Source organism: Callionymus lyra, chromosome 12 (assembly GCF_982586985.1).
Source record: "Callionymus lyra chromosome 12, fCalLyr1.hap1.1, whole genome shotgun sequence".
NCBI classification, from domain to species: domain Eukaryota; kingdom Metazoa; phylum Chordata; class Actinopteri; order Syngnathiformes; family Callionymidae; genus Callionymus; species Callionymus lyra.
Window position 1 is genome coordinate 20,064,857 of NC_141829.1, and position 27,712 is coordinate 20,092,568.

General features: G+C 37.0%; 2 protein-coding genes across 2 annotated transcripts in view; both read right to left on the reverse strand.

Moving 5' to 3' along the window:
- dachd (dachshund d) overlaps positions 1–27,712 on the reverse strand; it is a 152,321-nt gene that overhangs the window by 63,157 nt on the left and 61,452 nt on the right. The window contains exon 2 of the mRNA XM_087803680.1: positions 6,668–6,783. Within this exon, the coding sequence (XP_087659806.1) occupies positions 6,668–6,783 (116 nt within the window). The remainder of the gene's footprint in view (positions 1–6,667; positions 6,784–27,712) is intronic.
- The window catches only part of tbc1d4 (TBC1 domain family, member 4), a 343,760-nt gene that overhangs the window by 31,848 nt on the left and 284,200 nt on the right, over positions 1–27,712 (reverse strand). The gene's annotated exons all lie outside the window — the stretch shown is intronic.

Below are 27,712 nucleotides of genomic sequence, written 5' to 3' on the forward strand. Positions count from 1 at the left end.
GCGGCCCCAAAATACGGCTTAAAAAGTCTTAAATGCATTATATGTTGTCTTTAGATCATGTCAACCAGACCACCTGAATCACACTAATATTAAACATCCATATTTTTAATAAACATTTTTTATGTACCATAAGCTCCTTTTAATAAGACTCAAATGGATGGACCAAAATGTTGAGTTTCTACAAGTGATGTGTCGACGAGGCTTCATGAAACAGATGATTAGGTTAATGATACAGTGTCTTAACTTCTGAAAGGTCGATTATCTGTTCTCTTAGTTTGAAAATAGTGCCAGGTATCATTAAAAAAGTAGATCAATGGCCAGTTATGGTCTTATGAAGCTTCATGAAGCTTCATTATTTTCAGAGTCCACTAGATGGCGGTCTCTGCACTATTTTCCTTTGTTTTCAACAACTGCACTAACTGACCTCTAAACAACATGACACTGCTTCATGAAGCTTCATCAGACCATCACTATCAGTGGCCTTTTTCAAAATGAAGACACTGTGTCACGATACCTTAACTGTATTATGATACAGCTTCTTTATTTTTTTTGGAATATGATGCCAGGTTTCATTGAATAAGTAGATCAGAGTCAAAGATTATACAGCAGAGACTGACATCTAGTGGCCTTTACAAACGAAGACACTGTATCATGATACCTTATCAGCCGTTTCATGAAGCCTCATCAAGCCATCACTGGTATGAAAGTTGGTATTGTTTCTTGTTCATTCTACTTTTGTACATAATGTCAGCTAAAAAATGTGGCCCCGACACAAATTTGTCCCTCTTTGAAAAAGCTACCCTATTCTAGGATTTAGAGTTGCTGATCCTCATCACAGACCAAAGACTGGTTCACACCAAGAACAAGCATCAGACAGCCCCCCCCCCCCGGACGACACTTGACCCCTTCTAGGACCCTTAATAACTCCTCACAGAGGAGCTCGAAACACGAGAATCCATTGTAGCCGCACTTTCCCGAGTAAACATGGGCTCCTGGTCACACGATGAGAAACAACACTTTAGCTATCAGGCGGAGCGAGAAGCCGAGAAGAGACACACTCCATGTCAACGGCCTAATTTTATGCATGGGCTGGTGGCAGCGCCGCGATGACAAACTGGGGTTGGAGAACGATGCGACTCTTAGGTACACTGCGCCACTTGAACTGTGCTATTCACATCATGACAAATTTAGTATCAATTACAGAGTGCGCTAACCTTCTGACAAGCTGTAGACGAGGAGAGAGGCGGAGTGGAGGAACAAAGAAATGACACTAAATTACCTGCTGCATGCAGGATCTATTTTAAAGCGGCTCCGGCGGCAGAGGATTATTATGAAGCTCAGACGACTCTCCTCTGGAGATCAATACGATCAATAAGTCCAGTTGTTTAAACCACAAAACTATTCATAAAGACCCATTTAATGAAAAAAAAAAACGTTTTTTTGTTAGAAAACTGTATGGCATGGCTATGTATATTTACAATTTAGAGTAGCTGATCCACATCACAATCCTATGATTCACTAGTACAGTCTGACAACTGCTGTCTTTAATGGTAAAAAAAAAGAACAAAATAAATCATATAATTGTTTCCTTACTATGACGGATTATAGGAAAAACACAAACACTTTTATTTTATAACAGAATTAAATCCATAAGAAAATACAAGAATTAAAAGGTTAGATTTATGGTTGCATATTATTCAGTTTTACCTTTCTTTTTTTAATTACACATATTCATTTGGTTGTTTTATACTCTTAACAGTACTTGCTTATTATCTTTAACTGTTATTATTTTGAATATACATGAGGTTTAAAATCGATAAAAACAACAGTACTTTTTAAAATTGTATTTACCTTTATTTACTTGCATTACTTTTTTTTTATTGTACCTTTTATTCAATTGATTATCCTTCATTTATTCAATTATTTTCCTTTTTAGTTAGTTTCTTTTTATTTCCTATTTAGTTACTTCCTGAAGTCTCATTTGAAAATTAAAAATCACAAGTTAAATATTTTTTTATATATATATTTTAACGATTTTTAAAACACTAATAGTCAAGCATGGAAAACACATATGTATATATGATTTATTATTATTATAAATATATATTTTTTCATTTATTCAACAGACTAACTCCAATGTATGCATCAAGAAACAATGTGTGTTAATGTTTGTACCTTGTATTTTGGAGTCAGCATAAAGAGAATTGATTGTGATGTAAACTAATTCACTTTGCATCTAAGATTAAATGCTCTTCACAGAGCTACACTGAAGCCTGTTTGTTTTTTTTCGTTTGTTTTTTATTAGTAAAGTACAGGAGGCACGCTGGCAGTGGCAGGACGTAGGTGACATTCATTTCTCTAATGGTCAACGTTGTCTCTTCTTCAAAAGGCTGAAGCCACAGACGGCACATAAATGAATTATCGTGAAGCTGCTGCTTAAGTAGTGGCCGGAGTGTGAGTGGAAGCCCTTTCCCTTTTAAAGGGAGATGTCATCTCGGTGTGGTGTCAGTCGGAGGCAAATAATCCGATTTGGGGGCCAATCTGCCTGTAATGCATCAGCAACTGGAAGGGCTCCAGTGTGAGCCTCTCAGGGGGTTGAGGGGGGGGGGCACACACACACACACACACACACACACACACATGTCCAGACACATGTGATTTCTCACACGTATGAAGGTATTTCCTTAAATGGAAGCACATTAAAGCGTCCTTTCGTGGATTGAAAAGTGGCGTCAAGGGCACGGATTTCGTGTTAACAATGTGTTCCACGTGGGCTTTGCTGCTCTTGTTAGACTGTCACATTTGACTGTGTTGAATATGATTATTGATATTTTATTATTTCATGACCATAGCTGGGCTGTCACTGTATCAACCCTTCGTCAAGTCGCTCGACGGCAACCTCTGTCAAAGGCAACTGACTCAGGAGCTGCATAATGACTGCAGTTATATCCGTGTTGCCATGGATTTTGTCTAGATTTTATGTCTAGAAAACCATATTATATTATAGTAATTTTATTTACATTTTATTTTTTGTTCCTTTTACAATTGATCTCAAAGGGCAGTAGGTAAAACAAAAACAATTACAATAAAATATATAAAAGCAGGATATTAATAATAAAAGAAAAGAAAAAAAAAAAGCAGTTTTAAGACAAATATGAAAGTTTAAATGGATGAACTAAAAGTTTAAAAAAAATATTTAGGTTCAATTTCAGTTCATTTTCCAACTCAGTTTGAGAACTGAGTTTTACAGCATTTAAAAAACATTTTGGTTCTTATTTATTTATTTTTTTCCTTTTATTGAATCCTTTTTATCAGCAAATGTACATTTAAAAGGGGCGTGGTGTACTTAGAAGAGGGGCGGGCGATTACATTTCCTTAGGGGCCACATTATATACAGTGATCTGCCGTCAAGCAAATGTTAGAAGGAACAAAGCTTTATGAAGCTAAATAGGTAAATAAAAATAATAATTATAATAAATAAATATTATACAAAACTTTTTTTTCCCCAAACATTTTTTCAAAACTATCTGGTGAAAAAAACTAACATAAATCAAATAGAATAAAGAAAACATAAAATGTGTTATAATGTTGTTATATGTTGAAAAAAAATCGAAATATGAACAAAATAAAACTGTAAGCTCTCAAATGCTTGTAGAGTAGACAGTCATACATTTGAGGGCCACATGAATACAGTCAGAAGGGCCTAATTAGATCTAGCTTAAAGGCTAAACTCTATGCTGTATAAGATAGGCTACTAGCTACCTTTAACTAGTATTTTCTACAGTTTTGAAGCCATAGCTACAAGCAAAATGGGCCAATCATATTTCAGCTTACCAGAACTCCACCTCTTGACCAGAATCTGGCTTAAAACTAAATCACAAAAACGCAGATTGACTTTGAAACCGTTGTTAAGCAACAGACGAGTGACATCCCAGATACCACGCCTTGGTTTTCTACATCACTCCCTCTCATTGAACGCATTCCTGTACGTGTGCAGAATTTTAGATGCATTATCTATGAACTGCTGATAGTTTCACGAATAATTTAAAGTATTTAAATTAAAAATAAGGTAGGTGAATCTAGTCTGTGTTTGTGGTTTTACTGCAGTTTACTGCCGTGATGAACGAACTAGTTAAAACCTTAGGTTCTAGAGTTCCGCACGAGGACAGCTGTTAAAGCGCTTTGTGACCGTGGTCTGGAAAAGCACTATATAAATAAATATTACTTACTTACTTACTTACAAATCAACACGTGGCGAACCATTGCATGAAGAACGATGTCAATTGGACTCTCTCGGAACCACAGTCCTCCTCTCAGCACCCACTAATTCAACGGAATGAATCCGACATGACATAGTCGTGTAACTACTTAGAGCTTCTTCTTGTCATCAATCAGTGGATTTGGACTTGACGGGGATCAATTTGTCGCCCACTTAGATGCTAACTTGAGTGTGGTCACTTCTATATTTCATTTCAAATCTGTCCGGTGACGTCTCTTCCAGTGGTCTGACGAGAACTAATACATGAATTCATTCATTACAATAAATGTTTTCATCTGAGATTTGTGACTTATTTAGGGAATAATCTAATATCTTAAAAAAAATGTAAAGTTAAAAATGGTTAAAAGGTTTCAATGTTTTTTTGGGTATTTATGCTATAAATTATATTTATAAAAATCGAACATTTTTACTTTTAACATGAAAATGTGACATTAAATCACTTTTGTCGTAGTATATTATTTAGTTTTTAAATTATTTTAAAAGACAAATAATACTCAAAATGGAAAGAGAAATGGGTTCGCAAAATAAAAATCTATAGGTATTTGTATTAAGGTTTGAACGAGTAATGAATAACATTATTAACTAAATTCTAAACTTATTGAGGGCCACTTAAATATAGTCAAAGGGCCACATGTGAACCCTCAGCTGCACTTTGCCCAGGTGTTTGCCCACCATTATCTACTAGGTAGCCATTTGGTTAAAGATTTCTTTTTCACTTAGAAGATGAAGAAAAACGGATGCGTTCGGGGGTAAAAAGTATTAAAAAAAAGAATGAAATTGTGTGGTCAGTGTGACTGCTTGAGAGCTTGGCTCCAGGTAGTGGTTTAATTGAGTGTTACAAAAACAACATATTATAGTATTAAAAGCGCAATTTGATCGTGAATTTCATTTAAAAAAAAAATTTTTTTTTTATCTGTGGTATTTTCCATACATGAAATTGAAATTGTCCATGTTGTTAAATTTAACTGAAAACTGTAATACATATATTGTTAATTGTGTTGTACTCACAACACTTAACATTTCCAATACTTTTGAATAAATCTTAGAACATTTTTTTAAAGCTGATGAAGCAGAAACTAAAGGCCCCATTTTCATAGAATGACAAATCACTGTGCGGTATCACTGCAACTGCCATAGATGGCAACTGATATTTTACATCATACAGATAAAATCACTTTTTATTCCTTAATGACCTTAACTTTAAACACATTTTACTAGTGATGGTCTGATGAAGCTTCATGAAACAGTGTCATGTTGTTTAGAGGTCAGTAGGTGGCGCCTTCAGTTTAAAAATGATGTTTCATTAGAACAGTTATTCAAAACAAAGGAAAATGGTGCAGAGACCACCATCTAGTGGACTCTGGAAATAATGACACTGTTTCATGAAGCTTCATCAGAACCAACAAGTAGTGAAGGTCTGATGAAGCTTCACAAAGCAATGTCATTATTTTCAGAGTCCACTAGGTGGCGATCCATTTTCCTTAATTGCTTGATCAGGACACTAAATAGATAGAGATAGAGAAAACCACATCAACATTTAAAGTAGTTTTGTAGCTAAAAATGAAGTTGCTACTTGAAAAAAGTAGCTTAAATCTGCTGAACTATCAAACTAGTTGCGCGATAAATGGACGTTTACCACAAACATTCCCACTTCTTGTTGAGGAAAACAGACGGAGGGGAAAAAGTATGAAGAGGGATAATTGGAACGTCTCTTTAAATGGTTATACAACGAGCCGCTGCGGCGGCGGAGCAGCTGCGCCGTTTCATCGGTTTGTAAAACCGAGTTAATAGTTGGTTGAATAGAATGTGGGACAGTATCATTAAAGACGTACCAGGAAGAAGGGCCCCGGTATGCAAATCGGAAACACTTAGAGCCACGAAAAAACATCAAAGCGGTCACAATGCGAAATAGAACAAAAGCGTCGGTTGCAATAAGACTTCGGCCCCGGGGCCAGTTCGGGCACAAATAGTTGTTGTTGATTCTCGTGGCGATAAGCTTGCTTTAGCATCACCACTGCCTATGTACATACACCAGTGGAGTGGATTTAATCGCACTAATTAGAATGCACTCAAGGCAAAATGCAACATCTACTGGAATAATCTGAGAGAAAAGATCTCCACTCCAATTTATTCTCCTCCCTTCGTTTTCCTGTCCCGGGGGGATGGAGCAAGCTGAGGATCTGTTTTTGGTAAGCCAGTGAGCGGCTGGTGTCTGGTGGTTCGGGGTGCATGTGTCACTTTGGACTGGTTACCATTTCCAGGACAAGCAGCGGGGATTCCAGCGCGAAAAAGGATGGTGTGTTGGTGTGTGTGTGTGTGTGTGTGTGTGTGTGCGGGAGTGTCAGACGGAAGAGGATAAAAAGAAGAGGGCAGGACGCCTGACAGTACCTGTGGGAGGCATCATGCCAGGGGACATGAGGCCGGGGACCGAGTGGGGCATGATGTGAGGGTTCTCCGGCGATGTCACGCTCTGGGTTCGTTTCGGGGGTCGACCGGGTCTGGAGCTGGAGAATAAAAGATCACGGATGAGTGTGAAGGCGGCACAACATTTGATTCTTAAGCTTGAATAACAAAGATTTAAATGTACTGAGATTAATGATGATCCGTCGTCGATAAATCAAATGAATCTATTTTTATTCATCCCCTGAAAATCACATTTAAATGGATTATTGTTGGAGATAGTAAACTTCCAAAGATTGATATATAAGAAAAAGGTGTGTTCATGAAGTGTTTTAGAGGAGTGTATATCTGAACTATACTGTATTTTTACAAAAAGACGGTTTGCAAAATTTGACAGTAAAATATGATGTTAAAGATAAGATTAATGTGACTGCAAAAATAACCCAAAATGAATTTATTACATATTAATTAAACTAATAATTAAAAAATGAAAAATCTGTCGTGTAATCCTGACCTAGGTGGCGCTAAATCATAGTTTGTCCTATAAATGGTGTATAATGTTTACATGTTGGTTTAAGTGTCATATAACTGTTTCATTTAACATATTAAATATATTAAATAATCACATAATTTGACGCCGCAAAGAATAAATTGATACTTATCTATGCATTTTATGCATTCACTTATTATATGCATTGTTCAATGTCGTTCTAAAATGTATTTAGTATTTAAAAATCATCGTAGGATTTAACATTAAAACTATTTCCCATCATCGCACCATAAGTATTCTTCACCCCTGCAAAGGAGGTCATGTGACTTATCTGTCTCTAAGCAAAAATAATAGTCAATAAATGTTGATTGTTAAACAATGAATAGATTAAATTTTCCTTTGCATTTCCATCCGAGGAAACTTTTAAAGGGAACATCATTCTCCTTTTACTGTGTATGTTATGCAAGAAACTTCCTATAATTTCCACCTGCTGTTTTTTTTTTTTTAATTAACACTAAAAGTTTTGGTCAAAAAACTTACAATATGAGCAGACAGATGCAGTCCTTTTTAAGTCTCATGGTGGCTTTTTTTTATACTTTAATTGGACAATGTTTGTGCCTTTTCCTGGACTATACTAAATAATCTAGCTAAGAAATATATTTTTTAACAATTTTTTAAGGGTCTATAACATCATATAGTTAAGCATTGAATTCAGTTTTTAGTCATCAGTCTTTAGTTCTACTTCTGTTCTATATTTACTCTTGTGTTATCTCACAATCAAAGTGACCCGAAGGCCCGAAAAACAAATGTGTTTGTGGTATCCCTTGCGTTGTCTCTAAATCAAGGTGAACAACGTGCCTGGCTTCAATAAATACATATGCAGTGGTGGAGGTCATTCACTTTGTTCCAGAGAAAATACAAGGGATACCACAAACACATTTGTTTTCACGTCTATTGGGTCACCTGGACCCAGAGAAGGGTTAATAAAGTAAAACCTTTAGATGTTAATTTGACCTAACAGTTGAGTCAATTATGAGTAGTAACATCATTTATAAGGTTTTTTTTATTTGAATGTAACAGCTTAAGAAAACATTTGCTAACCAGAGATAAGGGTGTTTAATGTATTCATTTTAAACTAGTCACAAACAAATAAATACATCTTAAGTAATAACCCTTGCGAGGTTAACAACACTTTTTTTTAACAGGGTATTTTTCACGTTTAGTAGTGATGGTCTGATGAAGCTTCATGAAGCAGTGTCTTTATCTTCAGAGTCCACTAGATGGCGGTCTCTGCTCTATTTTTCTTTGTTTTGAACAACTGTTCTAATGAAACATTACATCACCTTTAAACTGATGGCGCCACCTACTGACCTCTAAACAACATGATACTGCTTCATGAAGCTTCATCAACCCATTTTTAATTATCAGTGTTGTAAACACAACATAAGATTATTTTTTGGTGGCAAAACAGAACAAAAGAGCAAAATAAAAATGCATAGAAATGTGCATTTACTGTGTTTAAACTTGCATTTAATTGGTTATAAAAAGGAAAAAGGTAAGCTTTTCAGGGGGTACATACGATTACTTTTTAAGAATCATTTTCTGGTTTGATTTATGACACATTTTTCTTTGTACAGTAAGCCAGTCAAGTTTGTAAAGATCCACCTTTAATATTTATCAAGAGAAAGGTGGAGAGGAAGTCAATTTAGGGGGGACGGGGGGGCATGTTAACATCTGGGGGCACACCAGGAATGAACAGCGATCCCGAGAACATGTTCTGTAAATAAATTCACTTTCAAGGACAGTTGCTTTCTGCAGCTCAACATAATAGACCTCCATGACTAATTAGATTACACGGCGAATTCATTTCCTTTATTGAAGATCAACCACTTTTTGATGCATAATTCATAACCCGTAACTCGTTACCTGTTCGCCCGTATTAATATCGCCGCGCTATTTGAATTGCCTCGTTTGCATATGCTAAGATCCCGAACCGCGGCCCCGTCGGCCCTGGAAATGACATGTTAACTTGTTATAATTATTGCAAGTCGGGGGCCACTATTGATTTATGAGACTTTGAGGAAACCAAATATGTGTAGTTGCGGTAATGAATGATATTTTAAGGTTCTTCAGGAAATTAAAAGGCAATGGCTGCCTTAGGAAATGTTCTGCTTGCTTGATTTAATGCGCGCCTTAGCTGGAAGGTGGTGTGACAGAGTGATTCAGACCTGTTGGACGATTCTGATGGGGGAGTTTTATTACCGCAAACGAGGGGCACAGATCCAGGCGTGATGAATGACCGTGCCACCTCACCGCGCCGCAGAAAAAAAAAGAAAAAAAAAGGCCTTCAAAATGGATACCATGCTGACTCCCCCCCCCCTTCACATCTTACTCCTTTCTCTTATTAATACACTCGCAATCAATATCTACTTTGCCGGCTTATACTTGCAAAGAAAAAAAAAATAGCCCGACGGGCGAGAAAATGCGAGATTCCACGGAGCTGTTGGCTTTATGAACGCCGGAGCCGGTGTCGCACCTGAAGATGAGTTATGGCGACACGGGTGACATATTGGCTTCATACATTATTTCACATACAATAGTCCATTTCAAGCTTTCGCAGGACACCGGCGCTCTTCTAATGTGAACTGTGTTTTAATCCATCTTTGAAGCACCTTCCGCCGACGTGTCAGAGGACGAGGTGGAGGTTCAGCCCGGAAATCAAGCCCGGGATGTATTAGCTCCAGTCCCCCTGGAGATTTGATTTCAATTAAATATTTTTTAACATTAATAAGACCTGATGTAGGATGAAAAATCGCTTCCGTAATAAATTGAGAGTGAAAAAGGAACGTGTTGGTGAGTTCAAAAATGGCCCCCATTTTGGGCGTTAAAAGGTCTCTTAAGGCCCCCGGGGCCAAATACGGCCCACCAAGGTTTGCTTAAAGTAGATACACTTTCACGTTGTTATGGTGAGCTATAAATACGCCATTGCTTAATATAAGATATGGAAGAGAGTTTATTGATGCCAACAATACCAGTAAAAGTTTTTGGTGAAGTCAAATGAGTCGATGTGAAAAATCAGATTCTAACTTCCTGTTAGCTAAATTTAAAATTGTTTAGTGGTTTAGTCCATGGTACGATCGAGTCTGACACCCCTGGTCTTGTATGTACATTATGTATTAGCCAAGTCTCCAACTGTATGTGCTCAGACTTATTATATATTAGCAATGATGGTGAAATTGGTTTGTATTCTCAAGAGAATTGCCTACTATTGAAAATCTCTTGAGCCCTACAAGTTGGACATTTGCCTTTTTGGTAGTAAAAAATCTGGAATCTTTTAGGGCCTGTGTAATTTAAGTTTAAGAACAGTTTTGCATTTTAGCTCATTTTATCTTTGCTTGGATTCCTGAATTTCTAAAGATACTGAAATAATTTCTGACTGAAACAAAGTGAGCGAAAAAAAGAAAGGATTTCTTTTTAAGCAATGAAAAAAAAACGGTCTATTTTCATTACAAGAAAAAACTAAACCAGTTTTAGAATATATTGATATTAGTGAGGGGTACAATTAATCATTTCAACAACTCAATCCCAAATACAAACAAGTTTTCTGACTTAATGACTTATTTCCTGTTCATGCAATTCATTTGTTTTGCCTCTCGAGTCCCCTTCGCCAACCAACATTCCAGTTTGTTTTTGCTTTTTTTGTGGTTTGCAGTTTCAAAATGTGGATTGTATTCATTATAAATATATTATCAAAATAACCCCACTTCACTTGTTTTTTAAGTAGGAAAAATAATGCTCTTGCTGTATAGATATGCATGTGTTTTTTTTTTCAAATGGAAAGTAGTTTACTAACATTAGCGCTGATCGGTGTACGTAAATAATTTAGCCCAGAATATTTAGTAAGGACAACTTTATTAAATTTAATATTGGTAAGCGATTGTTAATGAAGCTTCATGAAACAGTGTCATGTTGTTTAGAGGTCAGTAGGTGGTGCTTTCAGTTTAAAAATTATGTTATGTGTCAAAACAAAGGGAAATAGTGCAGAGAGCGCCATCTAGTGGACTCTGAAAATAATGACACTGCTTCATGAAGCTTCATCAGCCCATCACTACTAAACTTAAAAAATACCCTTTAAAAAAAAGTTTTTACCTCACATTAAATGAGTAAATATTGAAAATATTCTCATTTATTTAAAGACATTAGATACAGTTTTAACCAAGAAACAAATCAAGGGCTCAGCCATAAAACCCCGGCTGTTATTATGTCCACAAACATTCACTTCTTAGTTCATCAAGCAAAGCAGCGAGTGTTGTTTTGTTCAAGTGCATTTACCACAGGCAGCATCCACAGGGTCCGAACCCAGACACCACATACTGTTAGTGGCGGAATTTATTCAGCTGTGTCTTGCGAGGTTTATTTACCTCAGCCCGGCTAATAGAGTGCACTCGCTCTATCTGTCTGAATGTGCTGACGCTCTCCTCAACGACTCCAGAGGGTTTGCCACTAAAAGCCGACTGTCACCAAAACTGAGGGAGAGATGGCGACGAAAAAATAGGAGCGACAGAAAAAAAAGGAAAACCAAAAGAAAAAAGGGGCTATTTCAACCTTAGGAATGTCTGGAAATGTAATTCCTGTTTTCTATAGAAGCACATCTTTGATCTTGTGAGGGGGAAAGATCGCAGACAGTTTTGCTGTCATCACTTTCACTTGTGCTCCGGCTGAATTATTTATGAAAGACCTCGATAGAGGGTATGTGATGGGCTTTTACCAACAATAGAGGAAGGGAAAAAAAGGACCATCAAATGGACAAAAAGTCACATCAACCTTATATTATGTCAAAGGATATGAACTCAGTGTGGAAAGAGACGGAAAAAAATACCTGTTTCTACCAAGTAAAGTCTGAAACAACCTTCCAAGGAATTAGCATCAGTGTCTCTTGTCTTTGAAGACCGAGAGTGGACCGACGGGTTATTTGTTTGTCTGAAAAGAAATTTTCACTTCCTTCATCAGTGTTTCAAAGGCTCATTATTCACAGTTTCATGTGAGGTTCCCTCGAAACAATATGCAATTTATTCCCTTACAGCTCGGCAATGGCCAGAACCTTTCAAGCTAATATGCTGGGTCCAGAGAGGAACAGAACCTGGCCTCAAACAAAAGAGCGAGGCTATTTATCAAGCAGCAGATGCTGATTCCCTAAATAGCTTGGCACAGAAACTGAACCAAACTAGGCCATTATTGAGGAAAGAAAATGAAAGCATAGCTGAATTAATGATGGCAATTTTACAACTCTCGTTTTGTTTGTTTCGGAGTTTAGCAACAACACAAAAAAAAACGATCGTAAATGGTATCACGAAGAATCCCGTCTCGATAGCTCATAGAACTCTTTCACCAACACCATTATAACGTATGGCAAGAAGCGATTAAGTTGAGGCAAGTGGTCTCGAGTTCCATCAGGATCCAGAAAGGTTTTGAAGAATATGCTATCCACTTTTATCATCTTAAACTTCTGCTAGCTCCAAACCCTAACATAAGGCTTTTAAAAGAACAAAAACAGAAGAGAAGAATAAAGACTAAGAAAAACGATAATGCCAATTAACTGGCTTTGCTTTATTCCTAACACCGTATTTTCAAAGGAAGATTCAGCCACCCTACACATTTTGATCACTCTTGAGTTGATCCAGAACATCTACATCTTCAGCAAAGTGTAGGGAATAGAAGCTTCATCTCACCTCATGAACAAGAGAGAATGGGCGACAAACCTTTTACTGGCCTGTAATCTTCATACTTCGATTGGTTAATCTTAAAACCACAAAACTCTGTGAAGAGTTTCGAAGATGGGAAGATGTCAATCTTCCAAATCATTTGTCAAATACTAGTTTTAATTCTACTGAACAATAATCAATCAATCTAAGTTGAAAAATTAGCAACAAGGACGAAACAATGGCCAAGAAAGAGCGGTTAAATTTTCCTTGTGTTATCTCAGGGTCAAGGTGACCCGCAGGCCCGAAAACAAATGTGTTTGAGGTATCCCTTGCGTTGTCTCTGGATCAAGGGGAACAACCTCCACCACTGCATATGTGTTTATGGAAGCTACTTGTCATAGCTAAATATATTTAAGTATTGTCTTATCTTGTTCGTAGTGTATTTTTTATTAGTTATTGCATGGTAAATGGTCAATTATAGCTATCGTCACGTTACTAGCATTTGTGTTGCGTCTTGTTCTATTTTCACTATGTGATAAAGTCTCATTGATGACAATATTATATCACAATTTCCGTTAGCTGGATGTGGCTTTCGTTACCTCTGAGGAGACCCCAAAAAAAAGACACAACAATAACTTTCCGTAGGTGTCGTTAAGAGTTTAGTTTCTTTCGTTTTATTTGAACGTTTGTTAAAATAAACACTGCGGGGTTGAGATCTAAACTAATTTCGGACAATATTATTTCAGTGCGGGAGGTCAGTCATGAAAGCAAGAAGTCGTGTCCCTCGCTTTATTTATATTTCAGCTATTCAAAGCTCTCAAAGTGTCTCTGGTTTCAATTATGAAAGCAAAATAGATCCCACCAGCGTTTCACTTGAGGGTACAAATATGTTACACATCTATTCTTTCTCTCTCCCCATCACTTTTTTTTTTTTTCCTTCTTGTTTTGTTTTCGTGGCCCCGCTGAAAAGAAAATAGTGGTGAACTTTCCCTGAACCAGACTTTCTTTAATGGCCCAGCCCGCGTGTTGACCCAGCAGAGTCGGCTGGAACCCGATACTACAACCCAACACACTACGCTGCACAGGCAATCAGATTACACCAGGCCCAACAATACACTCTGCACGAGTTCCAATTTCAGCGCTACAATGCAATAAAAGCACAATAATTAAATTCCCGTTCTCACCCCGTTTACAGGAAGCCGACACAAAGTGAAAGGTATAATAAGAGGTGGAATATCAGCGTGAGATATCAAAGCACTTTTTGATGGCACAAAAAAAAATTCTGACATCTCGATATCAGATGCTTCTGCAGTCAGCGGAAGATCTTATTACCCAGAACGCCGTTAATGCAGCGATTATGAGCTGTTATAAATCAATTGAAACCACAAATGCAATGTTTAGCCCAAGTGAGCGCCCTCCCCTGCTGGATTCTGTTACTCCACCGAAAATAATCATCTTTCGGAATCCAACCTGATGATGTCAACAGAGACTCTGTCGGGGAGAGATCATAATATTATTTCCTGGTGGTTCTGATTGAGCCATTAACCTTTTATCTCACTCTTTTGTTTGACGTTTTCTAAAAGGCGAGGATGAAGATATTTATTCCATTTCCGTCAGGTCGAGCCAAAACAAGCGAGTGAATCATTCCATCTGGGGCTTGTGTAAACAAAAGGCCTCTCTAGGTCTCTGCCAATCAGGTCTTATAAAATATTAACCCAATGTCATTGGCCTTTTAAAATCTCTCACCCAGAATTCCCTAATTGTTCCTTTTCTTTATCTCGCCACTGCAGAGAGTAAATAAATTAACAAAATAGCTTTTATCACCCTGAGTAACCTTTTAACTGGAGGATTATCTGAGGTTTATTTTTCATTTCTCGCACTGCGATAGCGGAGCATGCCCCATTGATTGGTTTGCCGAGGTGGTGACCACGCCACGAAAACAAGGTCTTATTGATAAAACAAAAGCAGGTTGTACCTTTTAAGCGTTTAAACAATCTAGAAAGTCACCAAAGAAGCAGTGTTTTAGTAGAATTTGAGTCAGAAACCAAGCATTTATGTAGCAAACAATTACACTGGCCATAAAAAGTTGTTTTTCGTAGGTATTTTAGTAGACAATGGGAGGAAAAGTTGAAGGGATTTTAATAGGTCACCTCCAATATTGATAGTTTCCAAGCCTTGCAGTCGTATTTAAGCATGTAAATATCTTAAATAAAAGTCAAATGAATAAAAAAAAAACCTTAAGTGTGACACAATACAAATAGATCAATCTTTTTTAAATTAAAACTGGTAAAATAGAGCCCGTTTTAGACTTTTCAATGTGTAGAATATACATTTTAAAAAGGTTTTAGTCCCTTGCATGGTTAACTTGGTCATCCTCGTTACTTTTTAGATTAACAGTGCGAAATGTATATTCATTTGACGGTCGTGAGCGGAGCTTACGTCTATTCGTCCAAAATGACAAACTTAAAAACATCCAAATACCCCCATACTGCTCGTCTGTAACGTCCATCTTGTACTGAAGCCTTTACATAAGGAATTGTTCAGAAAAAGTCTATATATTAAGATTGTTTTATGTAGAAGCTAAGTGGCTAACATGCTAAATAGAAAGGAAACACTCTCTGGTAAATATTGCAACAGTCTACACTTCGTGCGTCTTTAACAGGATGCCCGAAAACTATTTAAGGACTGAAATTAAAAAAGCTAAAGCTAATTCTAAATTCTTATAATATATATTAGCTGAAATACCTGCTGTTTCCCAGGTATTTCTGATATATAGGTTTATTTTATTTTTTTAAAAGTAAGTGATTAATAATAAATTGGTGTCAGGCTTACGGCACCGGGTATTCCCAGTTGTTCTGCCATCGAAGTACTAACTGGTCTTGACCCGGCTTGGCTTCCAAGATCAGACCAAAACGGGGGCTCATTAAGTTTAACCTCATTTACAGAAATAATCCCTTTTTAATATGTATTAAAATGGTGTATAAGCTTCATTGAAAGTGGACATATGTGAATCAATACGTGGGTCTTCTCCCCGCCCCCTTTCTCACCCCCTTACTTTCAACAAAAGAAGCTGAAATTCTGGAAATACCGTTTTCTTAGAATGTAATAAACAAGTTAAAGTTTCATTTAAGTGGGACATATTTGAATTTTTATGGGGGTTTTCTTCCTCCTACCGTCAATTTCCTCCCCTTTGAAAAAGTTAGGAAATTCAGACAGACACTACTTTATATCGATATAGATGATGATGATTATGGTCAATTAATAAGCACCAAAAATGTAGCGTTTGAAAAATAAAATTGATCAATTACGACTAGTCGCCATTGATTTGTGGAGATTCCTGCCACATTTGCTGTGTTCGCCAACAGAAAGCCCTTCAAAAAAAAACGTCTTTTCATGGAATTTGAAAGGAATGAGTCAAACGTTGCTGTCAGCCTTCCAAAAAAAAAAAAAACTAAAAAAAAACCCGGGATGATTTATATTTACTGCTGACCTTGGCAGTCTATTGGTTGTGATGATGATAATCTTACAGACTCTGCATGATACATGGATGCGTGGAGGAAGATGGATGAGTGGATACATGCCCATCTATCCTGGCGTTCGTCTTGTATCCGCACTCGCGTTGAACTTATTCTTGCATTATCTCAATCAGCTGCCGCTCGCACCTGTCAGAGAGCGCCTCGCACAGGTACCTGCGCGACACTTATCTGATCCAGATAACTGGATTACAGCAAGTTGGTGCGAAGAAGGAGAGGGGGTTGATGGGTAAGAAGGCGGGGGGGTGGGGGGGGGGGTCTTATTTATTAAGGAACAGCTGCATCCGCTTGCAAACTGCGAGTCTTTGTTGCAGAACAATATATCACAGATCAAATGGTGCGAAATCAAAGCCGAGGGGGGAAAGTTAGCATCAGTCCCACTCAAAGAGAAATCCCTTTTAAAGTCCCGTCTGATCCCGTGTGGACTAATGTGCCGGCTTCACAGAGCAGTTGGGAGGTTGTTTTTTTTTTTCGGTGCCTTCCAGTTGTCTTTGGTCTGAGCTCAAGTCTTGATTTTTAAGGCGTCCTGGTGGGAGATCGTCGCGGAGACACCGGTTTTGTTGAATCGGAGTCGGACACTCTTTGTGTCACCAAACGATCATTGATGTAAGAAAAGTAAGTGAGTAAGTAAGTAAGGATGAAGAGACACATCTGTCTCAGATACAAGCGTCTGAAGTTTTCGTTTGTGATCAATTTTTGCAACAATTATCATCACAAAAGAAAATATTTTTGGACATTCCATCAATATACAGGCCAATTTGGGTTATCCAAGTATAGCATAATACACTTAAATTACAATAAAAAAAACACGTTTTATTTTAATGGCAACAAACTAATATGTGTGTTTAATCTTTGAACTCTTCTTTTAGTCTTATGTTATCAGAATATTGAAGGCAAGATAGAAAACGAAACACCTCAAAAAAAACCTCGAAAAGTTTGAAAAAAGTGCTTCTAATTGTATTCCTATTTGCCGTCGGCTATAAATATGTAAAATACGGGATGTTTCTAATTCTATATATTTATATAAGTGTTATCTATCGCCTGTGTTATCTCAGGGTCAAGGTGACCCGAAGGTCCAAAAAACAAATGTGTTTGTGGTATCCCTTGTGTTGTGTCAGGGTCAATGTGACCCAAAGGCCCCAAAAAATGTGTTTGTGGTATCCCTTTTGTTGTATCAGGGTCAAGGTTACTGAAGGCTTTTAATCTCATGTTGTAAGAATATTGAAGGCAAGAAAGAAAACGAAAAACCTCAAAAAGCTTGAAAAAAAAGGTCTTTCTGATTGCGTTTCTATTTGTCATCGGCTCAAATATGTAAAATACGGTATGTTTCGGAAAACCCCCCTAAACTTTTTCCACCATGTTACAAAGTTACTTCAGCCGGTGGCTGAAGCCTGTCCCAGCTATATGGGGTAAGAGGCAAGGAACACACACATCTCCAGGAATAGGTCAGATTTCTAAATCCTGAACAATAAGACAAAGTCGGTAAATGGACTCACACAGTTTACACACTCTCAAAAACCTACATAATTCGACCAACATGAATTTCTTTGTCAAATATTTTACAGCTCCTCTGATCACGCTGCCTCCCCACCCTCATCTGACATGTACTGAAGATTCATGCATTAACCAGTAGTTCAATTTAGGGTTTTACGTTGGTCAGATAAGGGGTCCTAAGACTGTGTGATTGGCTGAGTTGGAGGAAGAGTTTTTTGTTTACAGTGATAAAGGGGGAGGTAAGTTAGTCATTATTTATATTTGTAGAGAGAGCTTTTCCAGACCAGGGTCACAAAGCGCCTAAACAATCAAAACAATACCCAATAAAATATATACTTAAAAGTTCAAGATAACACCGAAAACAACACTGTTGTTGATGTTAAACATGACAAGAATAGTGTGTCTGTGGTTTGGCGTCAGTTACCAATCAAAACTACAGAGCTTTTTTGTAGCTTTGTCGGTCGGTAACGCTAAAATATGTTTTAAAATCCAGTACTTTATGCAACAACAAATAAAATCTGCGAAACAGCGAGACCACAGAAGGTGAGTCTCGATGTTTTTTTTACCAGACTTACTACTTATCTTTCCAAGTTTTAAGTTGATCTGAAAAAAAAGGACGCGAATGCATCGTCACATTTCTTCCTCGACGAAACGTGACAACATCACTAGCAAAGCGTTCGTCTGTAAAACTATCATCAAAAAAAACTAACATAAAGGGAACACCATCTCTGGCTAATTACGCACATGCTTCATTAATGTTAAAAGGAAGATTTCGTAATCGCCGTCGCACAACTACAGAGTCCACGATAGTTTGTTATCGAAGCGCCGCGATAATGAGTAAGCAAGACTTCCTATATCATGCGAGCTGATGAGGAAAAGCCTAATTGGCGGACTCGGGCGTGTCTAATGGATGATTCTGTTAATTAAAAAAAAAGATACTGTAGCAAATGTTTAAAATCAGATACTGCTTTAAGTAAACGCACTTAATCAAACGCAGGAGATGGTTCTGGGAAAGCCTAAATGAGATCGGCAGATATGATTTCTGCGCCGTGGTGTTTATTAATTGCGGATGGTTCGGGGGAAACAGACCAGGTCTTATCTTCAAACTGTGAGGAAATTTCATCTAAGCGCTCCCACTGATCTCGCCTCCTTTTTTTTTTCTTTTTTTTTTATATCCATGAACTGCATATGAAACAAGTCTTCAAAACAAGGCTTTAAAAACTTACCCAGTCAGGGTGCCTTTGAGGATATTTAATTAAAATCTAATCCTGCATTCATTAAGGCTCACATAAATTAAGCTGTCATTCATAAGATTTATGGATTCTCATTTGCATATTGCATACAATTCATCAATTACTCAAGTATGAAAGGAGCGCATTTCCCTGGGAGCTGCCTGCTAGCCTGCCAACATTTGAAATGAGAGAAAGAGCACGACTGTCAGGCATTCGCCGCAAACTTTCCCCCCCCACCCCACAACCCACAACCCAACCCCCTCCAACAATGTCTGCGCCGCTGATTAATTTCATTTCCGAGGCATCCCTTTACAAGATCGTACACAGTCCGGCTACACTTTTCAACTTTTTCAATTATTCCCCCTGTCCTCTCGAGGAACTCAAAAAGCCCGGACGAGCCGGACCTGGAGGAGGAGAAAAGTGTTTAAATCTTCATGTATATAACATGTCTGTTTTGCCAGGGCGATCATAAATTAAGACAGCGGGGGCTTCACCAAAAAAAAAAAAAAAAAATACTGATGATAATTTCAATCAAGCAACACATTTCCTGACACATTTGGAGACCGGTGCGTCCGCAGGGATCTGACAGAGGATGGAAAAAAAGAAAAAGAAAGGAGGCTACATTTAAATTAGCATGTATTTCAATCCTTTTAGCGTTGATGTGGTCGTTGGAGGCGCCGCCTCGTATCTCTTAGTCGGATTAATCAGGTGGAGGAGGATGACTCGCCGTGGCAAGCCCTTGATGGGGAAGAAATTGCCAGAAGACAAAAGAAAGGGAAGTCGGTTTACATTTGAGGGTCCGAGACGAAACGCAGGACGTTAATATATGTACAGTCGTCTTGAGAGGGTGTCTCTGGATTTTGTGTGGTGCGATCACGTGGTCATGGTTAATCCGATTATTATATAGATAAGGAAGTTGGCTATCAATGCTAACTGTAAATGATTCAATATTTTTTTTTACTTCTTAGCTAAATTATTTTCTTACACCAATACATTATTTTTACGTCTAATTGATTCATTTTGTCTCAGCTTTATCTGAGCCACAACTTTTGTATCTTTGTAGTCGTCGAAATTGTTTCTTATTTAAATATAATTTTCATCGTTAAAAACATATTTGTATGTTTAAGTTTACCATCAAAATGTAAACGGCACTTTTTTAATTTGTTTTCAGGCCCCGGGTCACCTTGACCCTGATATAACAAGGGATACCACAAACACATTTGTTTTCGGACATCCGGGTCACCTTGACCCTGATATAACAAGGGATACCACAAACACATTTGTTTTCGGACTTCCGGGTCACCTTGACCCAGAGCCAACACAAGGAATACCAAAAACACATTTGTTTTCGTGTCACCTTGACCCTGATGTATTACACGGGATACCATAAACACATTTGTTTTCGGTCCTCCGGGTCACTTGACCCTGAGATAACAAGGGTTAACAGAGTTGCAAGTTGCTGTAAAAACAGAGTCGGTAAAAATATGTTGGTTTGTCACATAATTCATAGGTTGTTTTCTTTATGTATTTTTCCATATTTTGTTTACTTTGACTTTTTGTAAAGCCATACATAGTTTAGCAGAAGGATTTATAGTGTTTCTTTTTTCTAACGTTATTCAAGCTCAGTATTTTACAAACTTTTTTTTAACAATAGGTTTACCGTTTTTTTTTATATTTCCCAAACAATTTTTTCCACCTTAAATTTGTATTATTCTAAACAAATGGTATTTATTTTTCTTTGGCTATATAACTATACTCTGGTAACCTAATTTAAACTTCTAATTCTATATATTTTCTTAGTGTTATTTATCGCCTGTGTTATCTTAGGGTCAAGGTGACCCAAAGGTCCAAAAACAAAATTGTTTTTTTTTCTGGTATCCCTTGTGTTGTATCAGGGTCAAGGTGACCCGAAGGCCCGAAAACAAATGTGTTTGTGGTATCCCTTGTGTTTTCTCTGGTTCAAGGTGAACAACATTTGTTTTCGGGTCTATAACAAGGATTAATCATGAGAAAATGTTGTTTTTGTTTTTTCAAATATGCATTATGTGAATTAAAATGCATTTATTTTTAACGCTCGCCGTCTTAAATATTGTTTTCTAATTTGCTTCAAAATGTTGTTTGTGTTTTCTTGGTTTGTACTGTTTTTAAACAGTAGGTAAAATATATAAAAGACCCCAAAAAATACCTTATATGTTTAATTATTAATGATTTAATGAATTCATAGTAATCAAAATATGTCAAAAAGTGAATGAAATGACGGTGAAAGAGAAACAAAAGAAAAAAAGGTGTTTCCGGATCCAAACATTAAAGAAAAACACTCCCTTCAGGAGGCGAGGCGATTGGGAAACACAGGGAGCCCTAAGTGCTTAAATCTAGCCGAGCGTGAACACATCCAAGATAAAAGGTCACGCAAAAACAAACAGACCACTCACGAGGACGAATGGAATTAATTGACTCATTAATATGCATGGCTAATAAAGCTCAAAATCCTAAAACAAAAATCATTGTCGACCATTCCCTTTTAATGGCTCTTATTTTCAGCTTGAAAAGCGCCAGTCTACAGGGTGTATCAATCTTAGGAGGGGTGGAGTTCCTCCAAGCAACCCGGCTTCGGGGTAACCTCAGTGATGTTCGCTCATGTCCTCCCCAGCAGACAAAGGCAGAGTTGTTCTGGTGGAGGGATTAATTGAGAATTAATCCCAGTTTCTGGCAGTGGAACAGACCAGCAGTTAGAAGTGAAAGTCATCCTGAAGGGTAGTTAATTGGTTCCCCATAGCCAAAGCTTTGGAGAGCAGAAATCAAGCTGCATTTTCATTAATCCTCCCCATTGTTCCCGGAGATTGTTGTGCCGAGTGACTTCAGATGGAGTCAATAGTTAAGGATTTTAATTTGCTGTTAATTCTGCCAGTGGGGTGACAATTAACAAACCCTAAAGAACAATCGCCATAAACGCGGCGCACTCCAGATCAAACCTGGGCTTCGTGCGACTGCTGAGGTCAAACTCATATCAGTGCGGAAGCATCCGTGGATTGACATTTAGTATTCATCTTTGGTGTTTCAACACAAGCCCTGATTCTTATAAGAAATATAACTCAAAACATACACAATGATTCCACCCGATCTTCATAAGACATACAAACATCTGTAACCCTCTTAAATATATAAAGAGATATATAGATTTTTGTATTTGGCAAAATGTGTAATACACAAAAATTAGTATTAAAATGCAATCTTCTATAAAAAGAAAATCCCGTTAGAAAAACTTTTTCATGGCATTTAGTAACCCTACATATTTTTTTTTTTTTTTCACAAAACATTCCTGTGGTTGAAAATAGGTTTTGACACCGAATCACTTTAAACGTCACACATTTTATTTTTATTTTGCCCAATAAATATATATATTTTTTATAATACTTGTGTAACACTGTTTCATATATAGTCATATATATCGATTTTGTATTTTATTTGGAAAAATATATAATGCAGATAAATAAGTATTAATTTGTAGTGTTAATATATTCTTATTTTTTAGTAAAAATAACAACACTCCTTTAATTTAATTATTTTTGTATTTTTTTTTTGTTTTTACTTCTTTTTTTTATGAGAGGTTATTCAGTAAATACATTTTTTTTTCTTCCAAATAATCCTAAAATTGAACTTTGGTTATGACACTTAATCACTTTTAAAAATGAAGGATAATTTATTTTCAATTCAATTTTAATAGGGCGTTTTTAAATAAATCTTCATTTTTAAAGTCATTTTTAAACAAAAAGCAACAAGAAAAAAAGTCATTATGTTTTTTCTAAAGACATTTTTAAAACATGCCAATAGAAAAATCTTCTTAATGTTCAAGTTTTTTTTTGTAATTTTATCATTAACAAATCATCCTAATATAGGATTTAGAACTAAGTGACATACTTAGTCACTATTTGACCTGCATTTTCATTAGGATTTATTTATAAAAATACCGACATATACAAGTAAAATTTGATATATAATACACAACAATCCAGTATAAAAGAAGATCATTCTGTATTATTATAAAAGTATTAATCAAAAATAATATAGTATCGATTTAAGCACATTTTATTCATGTATCCATTTAGTTTTCGTGTCATTTTAATATATATATAATGATAAACCGGCACATACGGTCTCTCATCTGACTTGCACTCTCCTGCTAAAGTGGAAAAATCCAGGTCTCCATGTTCGCAGCAGCTGAGAGGCTGATGTAATCCTGACATGAGGAACACGGTGACTAACAGCATGGATGTAGGAGGAGAGACAGTAACTCTCTCGCACAAACAACTCAAACTAAACAGGAAGACCAGAGCGATTACCATTAATTGCACTTGAGGACAGAAGTCGTCTGTGATACACCAAACAACAAGTGACCTCTTTTTATTCACAGTTTCTCCCTCTTTTTTTTAAAATAGAATTAATCAAAAATAAAGCTAATAATCCAGGGAGTAGCAGAACTATTACCATGTTCTGATCCTGCTCAGAAAAACTCCGGTTCGGGCCCGTTTTTTCCTCTCACATCAGAAGAGCGTCTGTTCCCCCGACAGTGTTTGCCTATTTAGAAAAGCAGCAGAGCTGTTTATGCAGACGCACTCTCAGCTGCTCCAGATCACTCCGACACAAGTTCTGATCAATTTGGCCAGCTGCGCTTTAAACGCTGTTTACAACAATAACATTTGTGGCTAACAGCGGCGAGGCGAGCGCACACACACACACACACACACACACACACATGGAATCACACACAGACTTCAGAGGCAGCCTCCAGCTTGCAACGCTCCCAGACGAGCATTTGTAGTGAGTTAAAGACAAATCAAAGCCCCGGCTCCTCTGGAAGACACGGAAGAATCGGATTCCGTCTGCGTGAGTTTCTCTGATCCTTCCGGAAGACGCTCTCTGTCTGCGAGCGAGGAGTGGAAACAACAGGAACTCAGACGAGAATCCCACCCTGGAGTCGTGGAGCGTTGAAGGTTTTTGCACGAGTCACGATTTTTGAGGTTAATAAAAGTTGTTCATTACAGGCAGAGGTTGGACAAATATTGACGTTTTTTAAAATGATCATTAACTGGGATGTAATGTTCCATTTACGGGCGAGATTGACTCACAGATCCAGACTTAAAAAACTCCTATTTAATGGAAAATGATAAAATTTGACTGACATATCACCATCCAATAAGTTCAAAAGGTTATTAAAGATGATTGGACGTGGAGTGACAAATTGTCTAGTCATCCTGTAGAGACTCAGAGTAGATCCAGACATGGTAGTTGAGTTAGAACTGGCCTCTGGTGAGATGTCTTATGACTAGTTAGCTCAACAGGTCAAGATAATGACTACGGGTTGTGGGTTCAAATCCAGTTTAGGTCAATGGTCACCATAGACCAGACCTGGACAAAGGGCCACATGCGGCCCTTTGACTGTATTTATGGTAAAGTATAATTTTGGGAATGTTATGTAGAAATTAACCATTTATTATTTATTTATTTATTTTTACTATTCATTACACATTTTTAAATACTAGACTATAGTATACCCTTAAAAAAAGACATACAAAAACATAAAATATTTGGGAAAAAAGCCTGCTTTTACATCAGATAAAATACAGTTTTATCATATATAGATTGATTTTAATAACTCAATTTTATACTTTTTCGATGCTTTATTTTATCAGATAGCCCCTCACAGCAGACGCTATATTAAATGTGGCCCCTGAGGAAAAGTATTTGCCCACTAACTCACTTAGAGTGAATAACAAATATGGATGTAGTATCTGTGATGTAACTCGTCACTGAACCACAACTTTTAAGCCAATGTCGGCTTAGTTAAAAAAAGAGAAATAAGAGTAATATAATAAAAAAAAAAATCAATGTAGTGGATTTTGCTGCACAAATAGTGGCTTTGAGTCTTTAAAACAATGCAAAATAGGAAAAATGAGAGGATGAGAGGAACTATGAATTTATGTGACATCTTTTCTTTCGTGCAGCCAGCCTCAAGTGGACATTTGATGAATATCAGCCTTTTTGCGCTTCTCCATTGACTTACCTTTTTAAAACCGGATGTTTCTAACCCAACATTGGTTAACTAGCAAGAAATAATAATCCTTGAACGAATAGAAATACGCCATAAAAACTTAAAATTCAGGAAAATAGTCAGTTTGCCTGCAACACCTCCTAATTCTTCTTTCTTAATTAAATACAATTTTGACTAAAATTCAGATTTTTGGTTAACTTAATTACAGGTTGTTGTTTTTTCATATATTTTTCTCCTCAAGTAACCAAACATGAATAAATGATTTTATAATATCTAATTATTAGGGCTGTGTATTGACAAGAATCTGGAGCTACGATAACTTTCGCGATACATGTGTGACGATGTGAATACGATATATTGCAATATATTGGGATACTGTTTCACACTTTTTCTGGCTTTTACAGCAAAGAAATGAACAAATACTTTCTCTAATCAAATATAAAAGTTCTTATCGGAAAGTAGTTCTCAAATTATTAACAAAAAATGATTATACTTATATTAACAATACACAAAGTGCATTAACAGTCTCAAACAACCTGTTTAATTAGACAAATGAATATTCGCTGTCAATATATTTTTAAAATAAAACATTGATAATCGTCTTTTATACACACACTATTCAAATACAAACCTTAAAATAACTTTGAATGAAAGAAAATGTTATTTAAAAGGTTAAAAAATATATATTGCGACATATCATTAAATCAATATTTTCTAAGAAGTCACTGTGTTCTTAAAAAAAGTACGGTCTTTGGCTGATGGAACAATCTTGGATTTTTTTTTCTCAGGATTCTATATTTGGGCTCCAGATACATAAGGAATCAAGAGTGAAATTGAAATCAGAACCGGGCAGCAGCAGCGGCGAGCGCCCGACTCAGCAGATAGAAGTGAAACTGTGAGGCGCTTCTGGTTTGATGATATAATTCTTAACCTGACAAAACATAAATCTCCAGCGAATGCCGTGCCGGCTCCCTCTTTCCCCCTCTCTCTCTTCTCTCATGATGAATTGTTTGCTACATCGTGGAGACTAAAACCCTTCAACCTCTTCAAACCCGGGTTTCTAATAACGCGTAGGTGCTGGCGAGAGGTGACAGCATGATGAATATCACAACAGACAGCTCCAATATGGGACAATTTTACCAGATCGATATCTCACTGCAATATCAGAGAAAAGGAGCTGATATTAGTCTACACAGTGTATTACAGATGGGGTACATTTCTTCTCCCTGCACTCCCCGTGAACCTGGGCTATATTTCATCCGTGTCCACCATGGTTTACACACTCAAAAACCATCTAGAAACTAATCATAGCTCGCTAGCAACACCAGATGCATCTGCTTAAATTTATCCACGTGTTACCGCGGCGATGAGCACGGGGGACGAACTTGCAAATAAACTGTGAATCGCATTAAGCGACGTAGCAAAAACAATCGTTGCGGTGAGAACAAATGTTTTGCCACATTCAATTAAAGAGTTCCTCGCCTTTCGGGGGTTGTGAGGCGGAAGTGTTTTTTCGCTCGTTTTCGGAGTGAAACCGCTTTCCTTCACACTTCGCTCATGTCAAACCACGAACCTGCCTGGGCTGGGTCATGTGACATCACGCGGCGTGGAAGTGTTATGTGGTTATTAACAAATGTGTCTCACCATTTTGAATATTATTTAAATATTTTTTATAATTATATGTACCGTTTTCTTGTTTAATTTTTTGGTTCATTTTACATCTAATTTTTACGCCTGCCAAGGAGGTCATGTGATCATTGGCAATTTAACCGTTTTTCTGTAAAAGAAATAACTCAAAAACAGATTTTAAATAAAAGTTTCTAATCACCACTTGTTGGTGCTATGGCGACCTCCCATCTGGATTCACAAATAGTTTTGCAGGATTTGTCGCACGCTGTTCCTAAATTGACCCGCTTGTGCTGTGTGTGTTGTGTAAGCAAGTTGAGCTGTCAAGCTAATAAAATGTGACCGTTAACCCCCCCCGACAAATTATGGTATAGACTTTTTATAATTAACATTTTGTGGAAATTAAATATTTACTTATCAGAACATATCTACTGTATAGATATATTTTTCAATAGTTTCCTTTTACCAATTATCTAATGCAACCTATCCTAGCTACTTAGACCCAAGAAACTGGAAGCCAGTGAAGAGTTTTAAGGATCGGAGAAATGTGAGTTCTTCTACTAGAGCGGGTTAGAATTCTCGCTGCAGAGTTCTGAATCAACTGCAGGCGATACAGATCCTTCTTGTTAGTCCTAAGCTTTAGAACAATCTTCCTCTCTCTTTGCGCTTGATGGAGTCTACTGACTCCTTTAAGAAACATCTTAAGACGTTTCTATTTGTTCAGGCTTTTCCTTGATTTTCTGGAACTCCTGTGTTGTTCTCAGTATTATCTTGATCTTTAAAGTATGTACTTTTTTGAGTATTGTTTTGATTGTTAAAGCGCTTTGTGACCCTGGTCTGGAAAAGCGCTATATAAATAAATATTATTTACTTACTTACTTTTGGGCAAAGGACACCCTGGACAGGA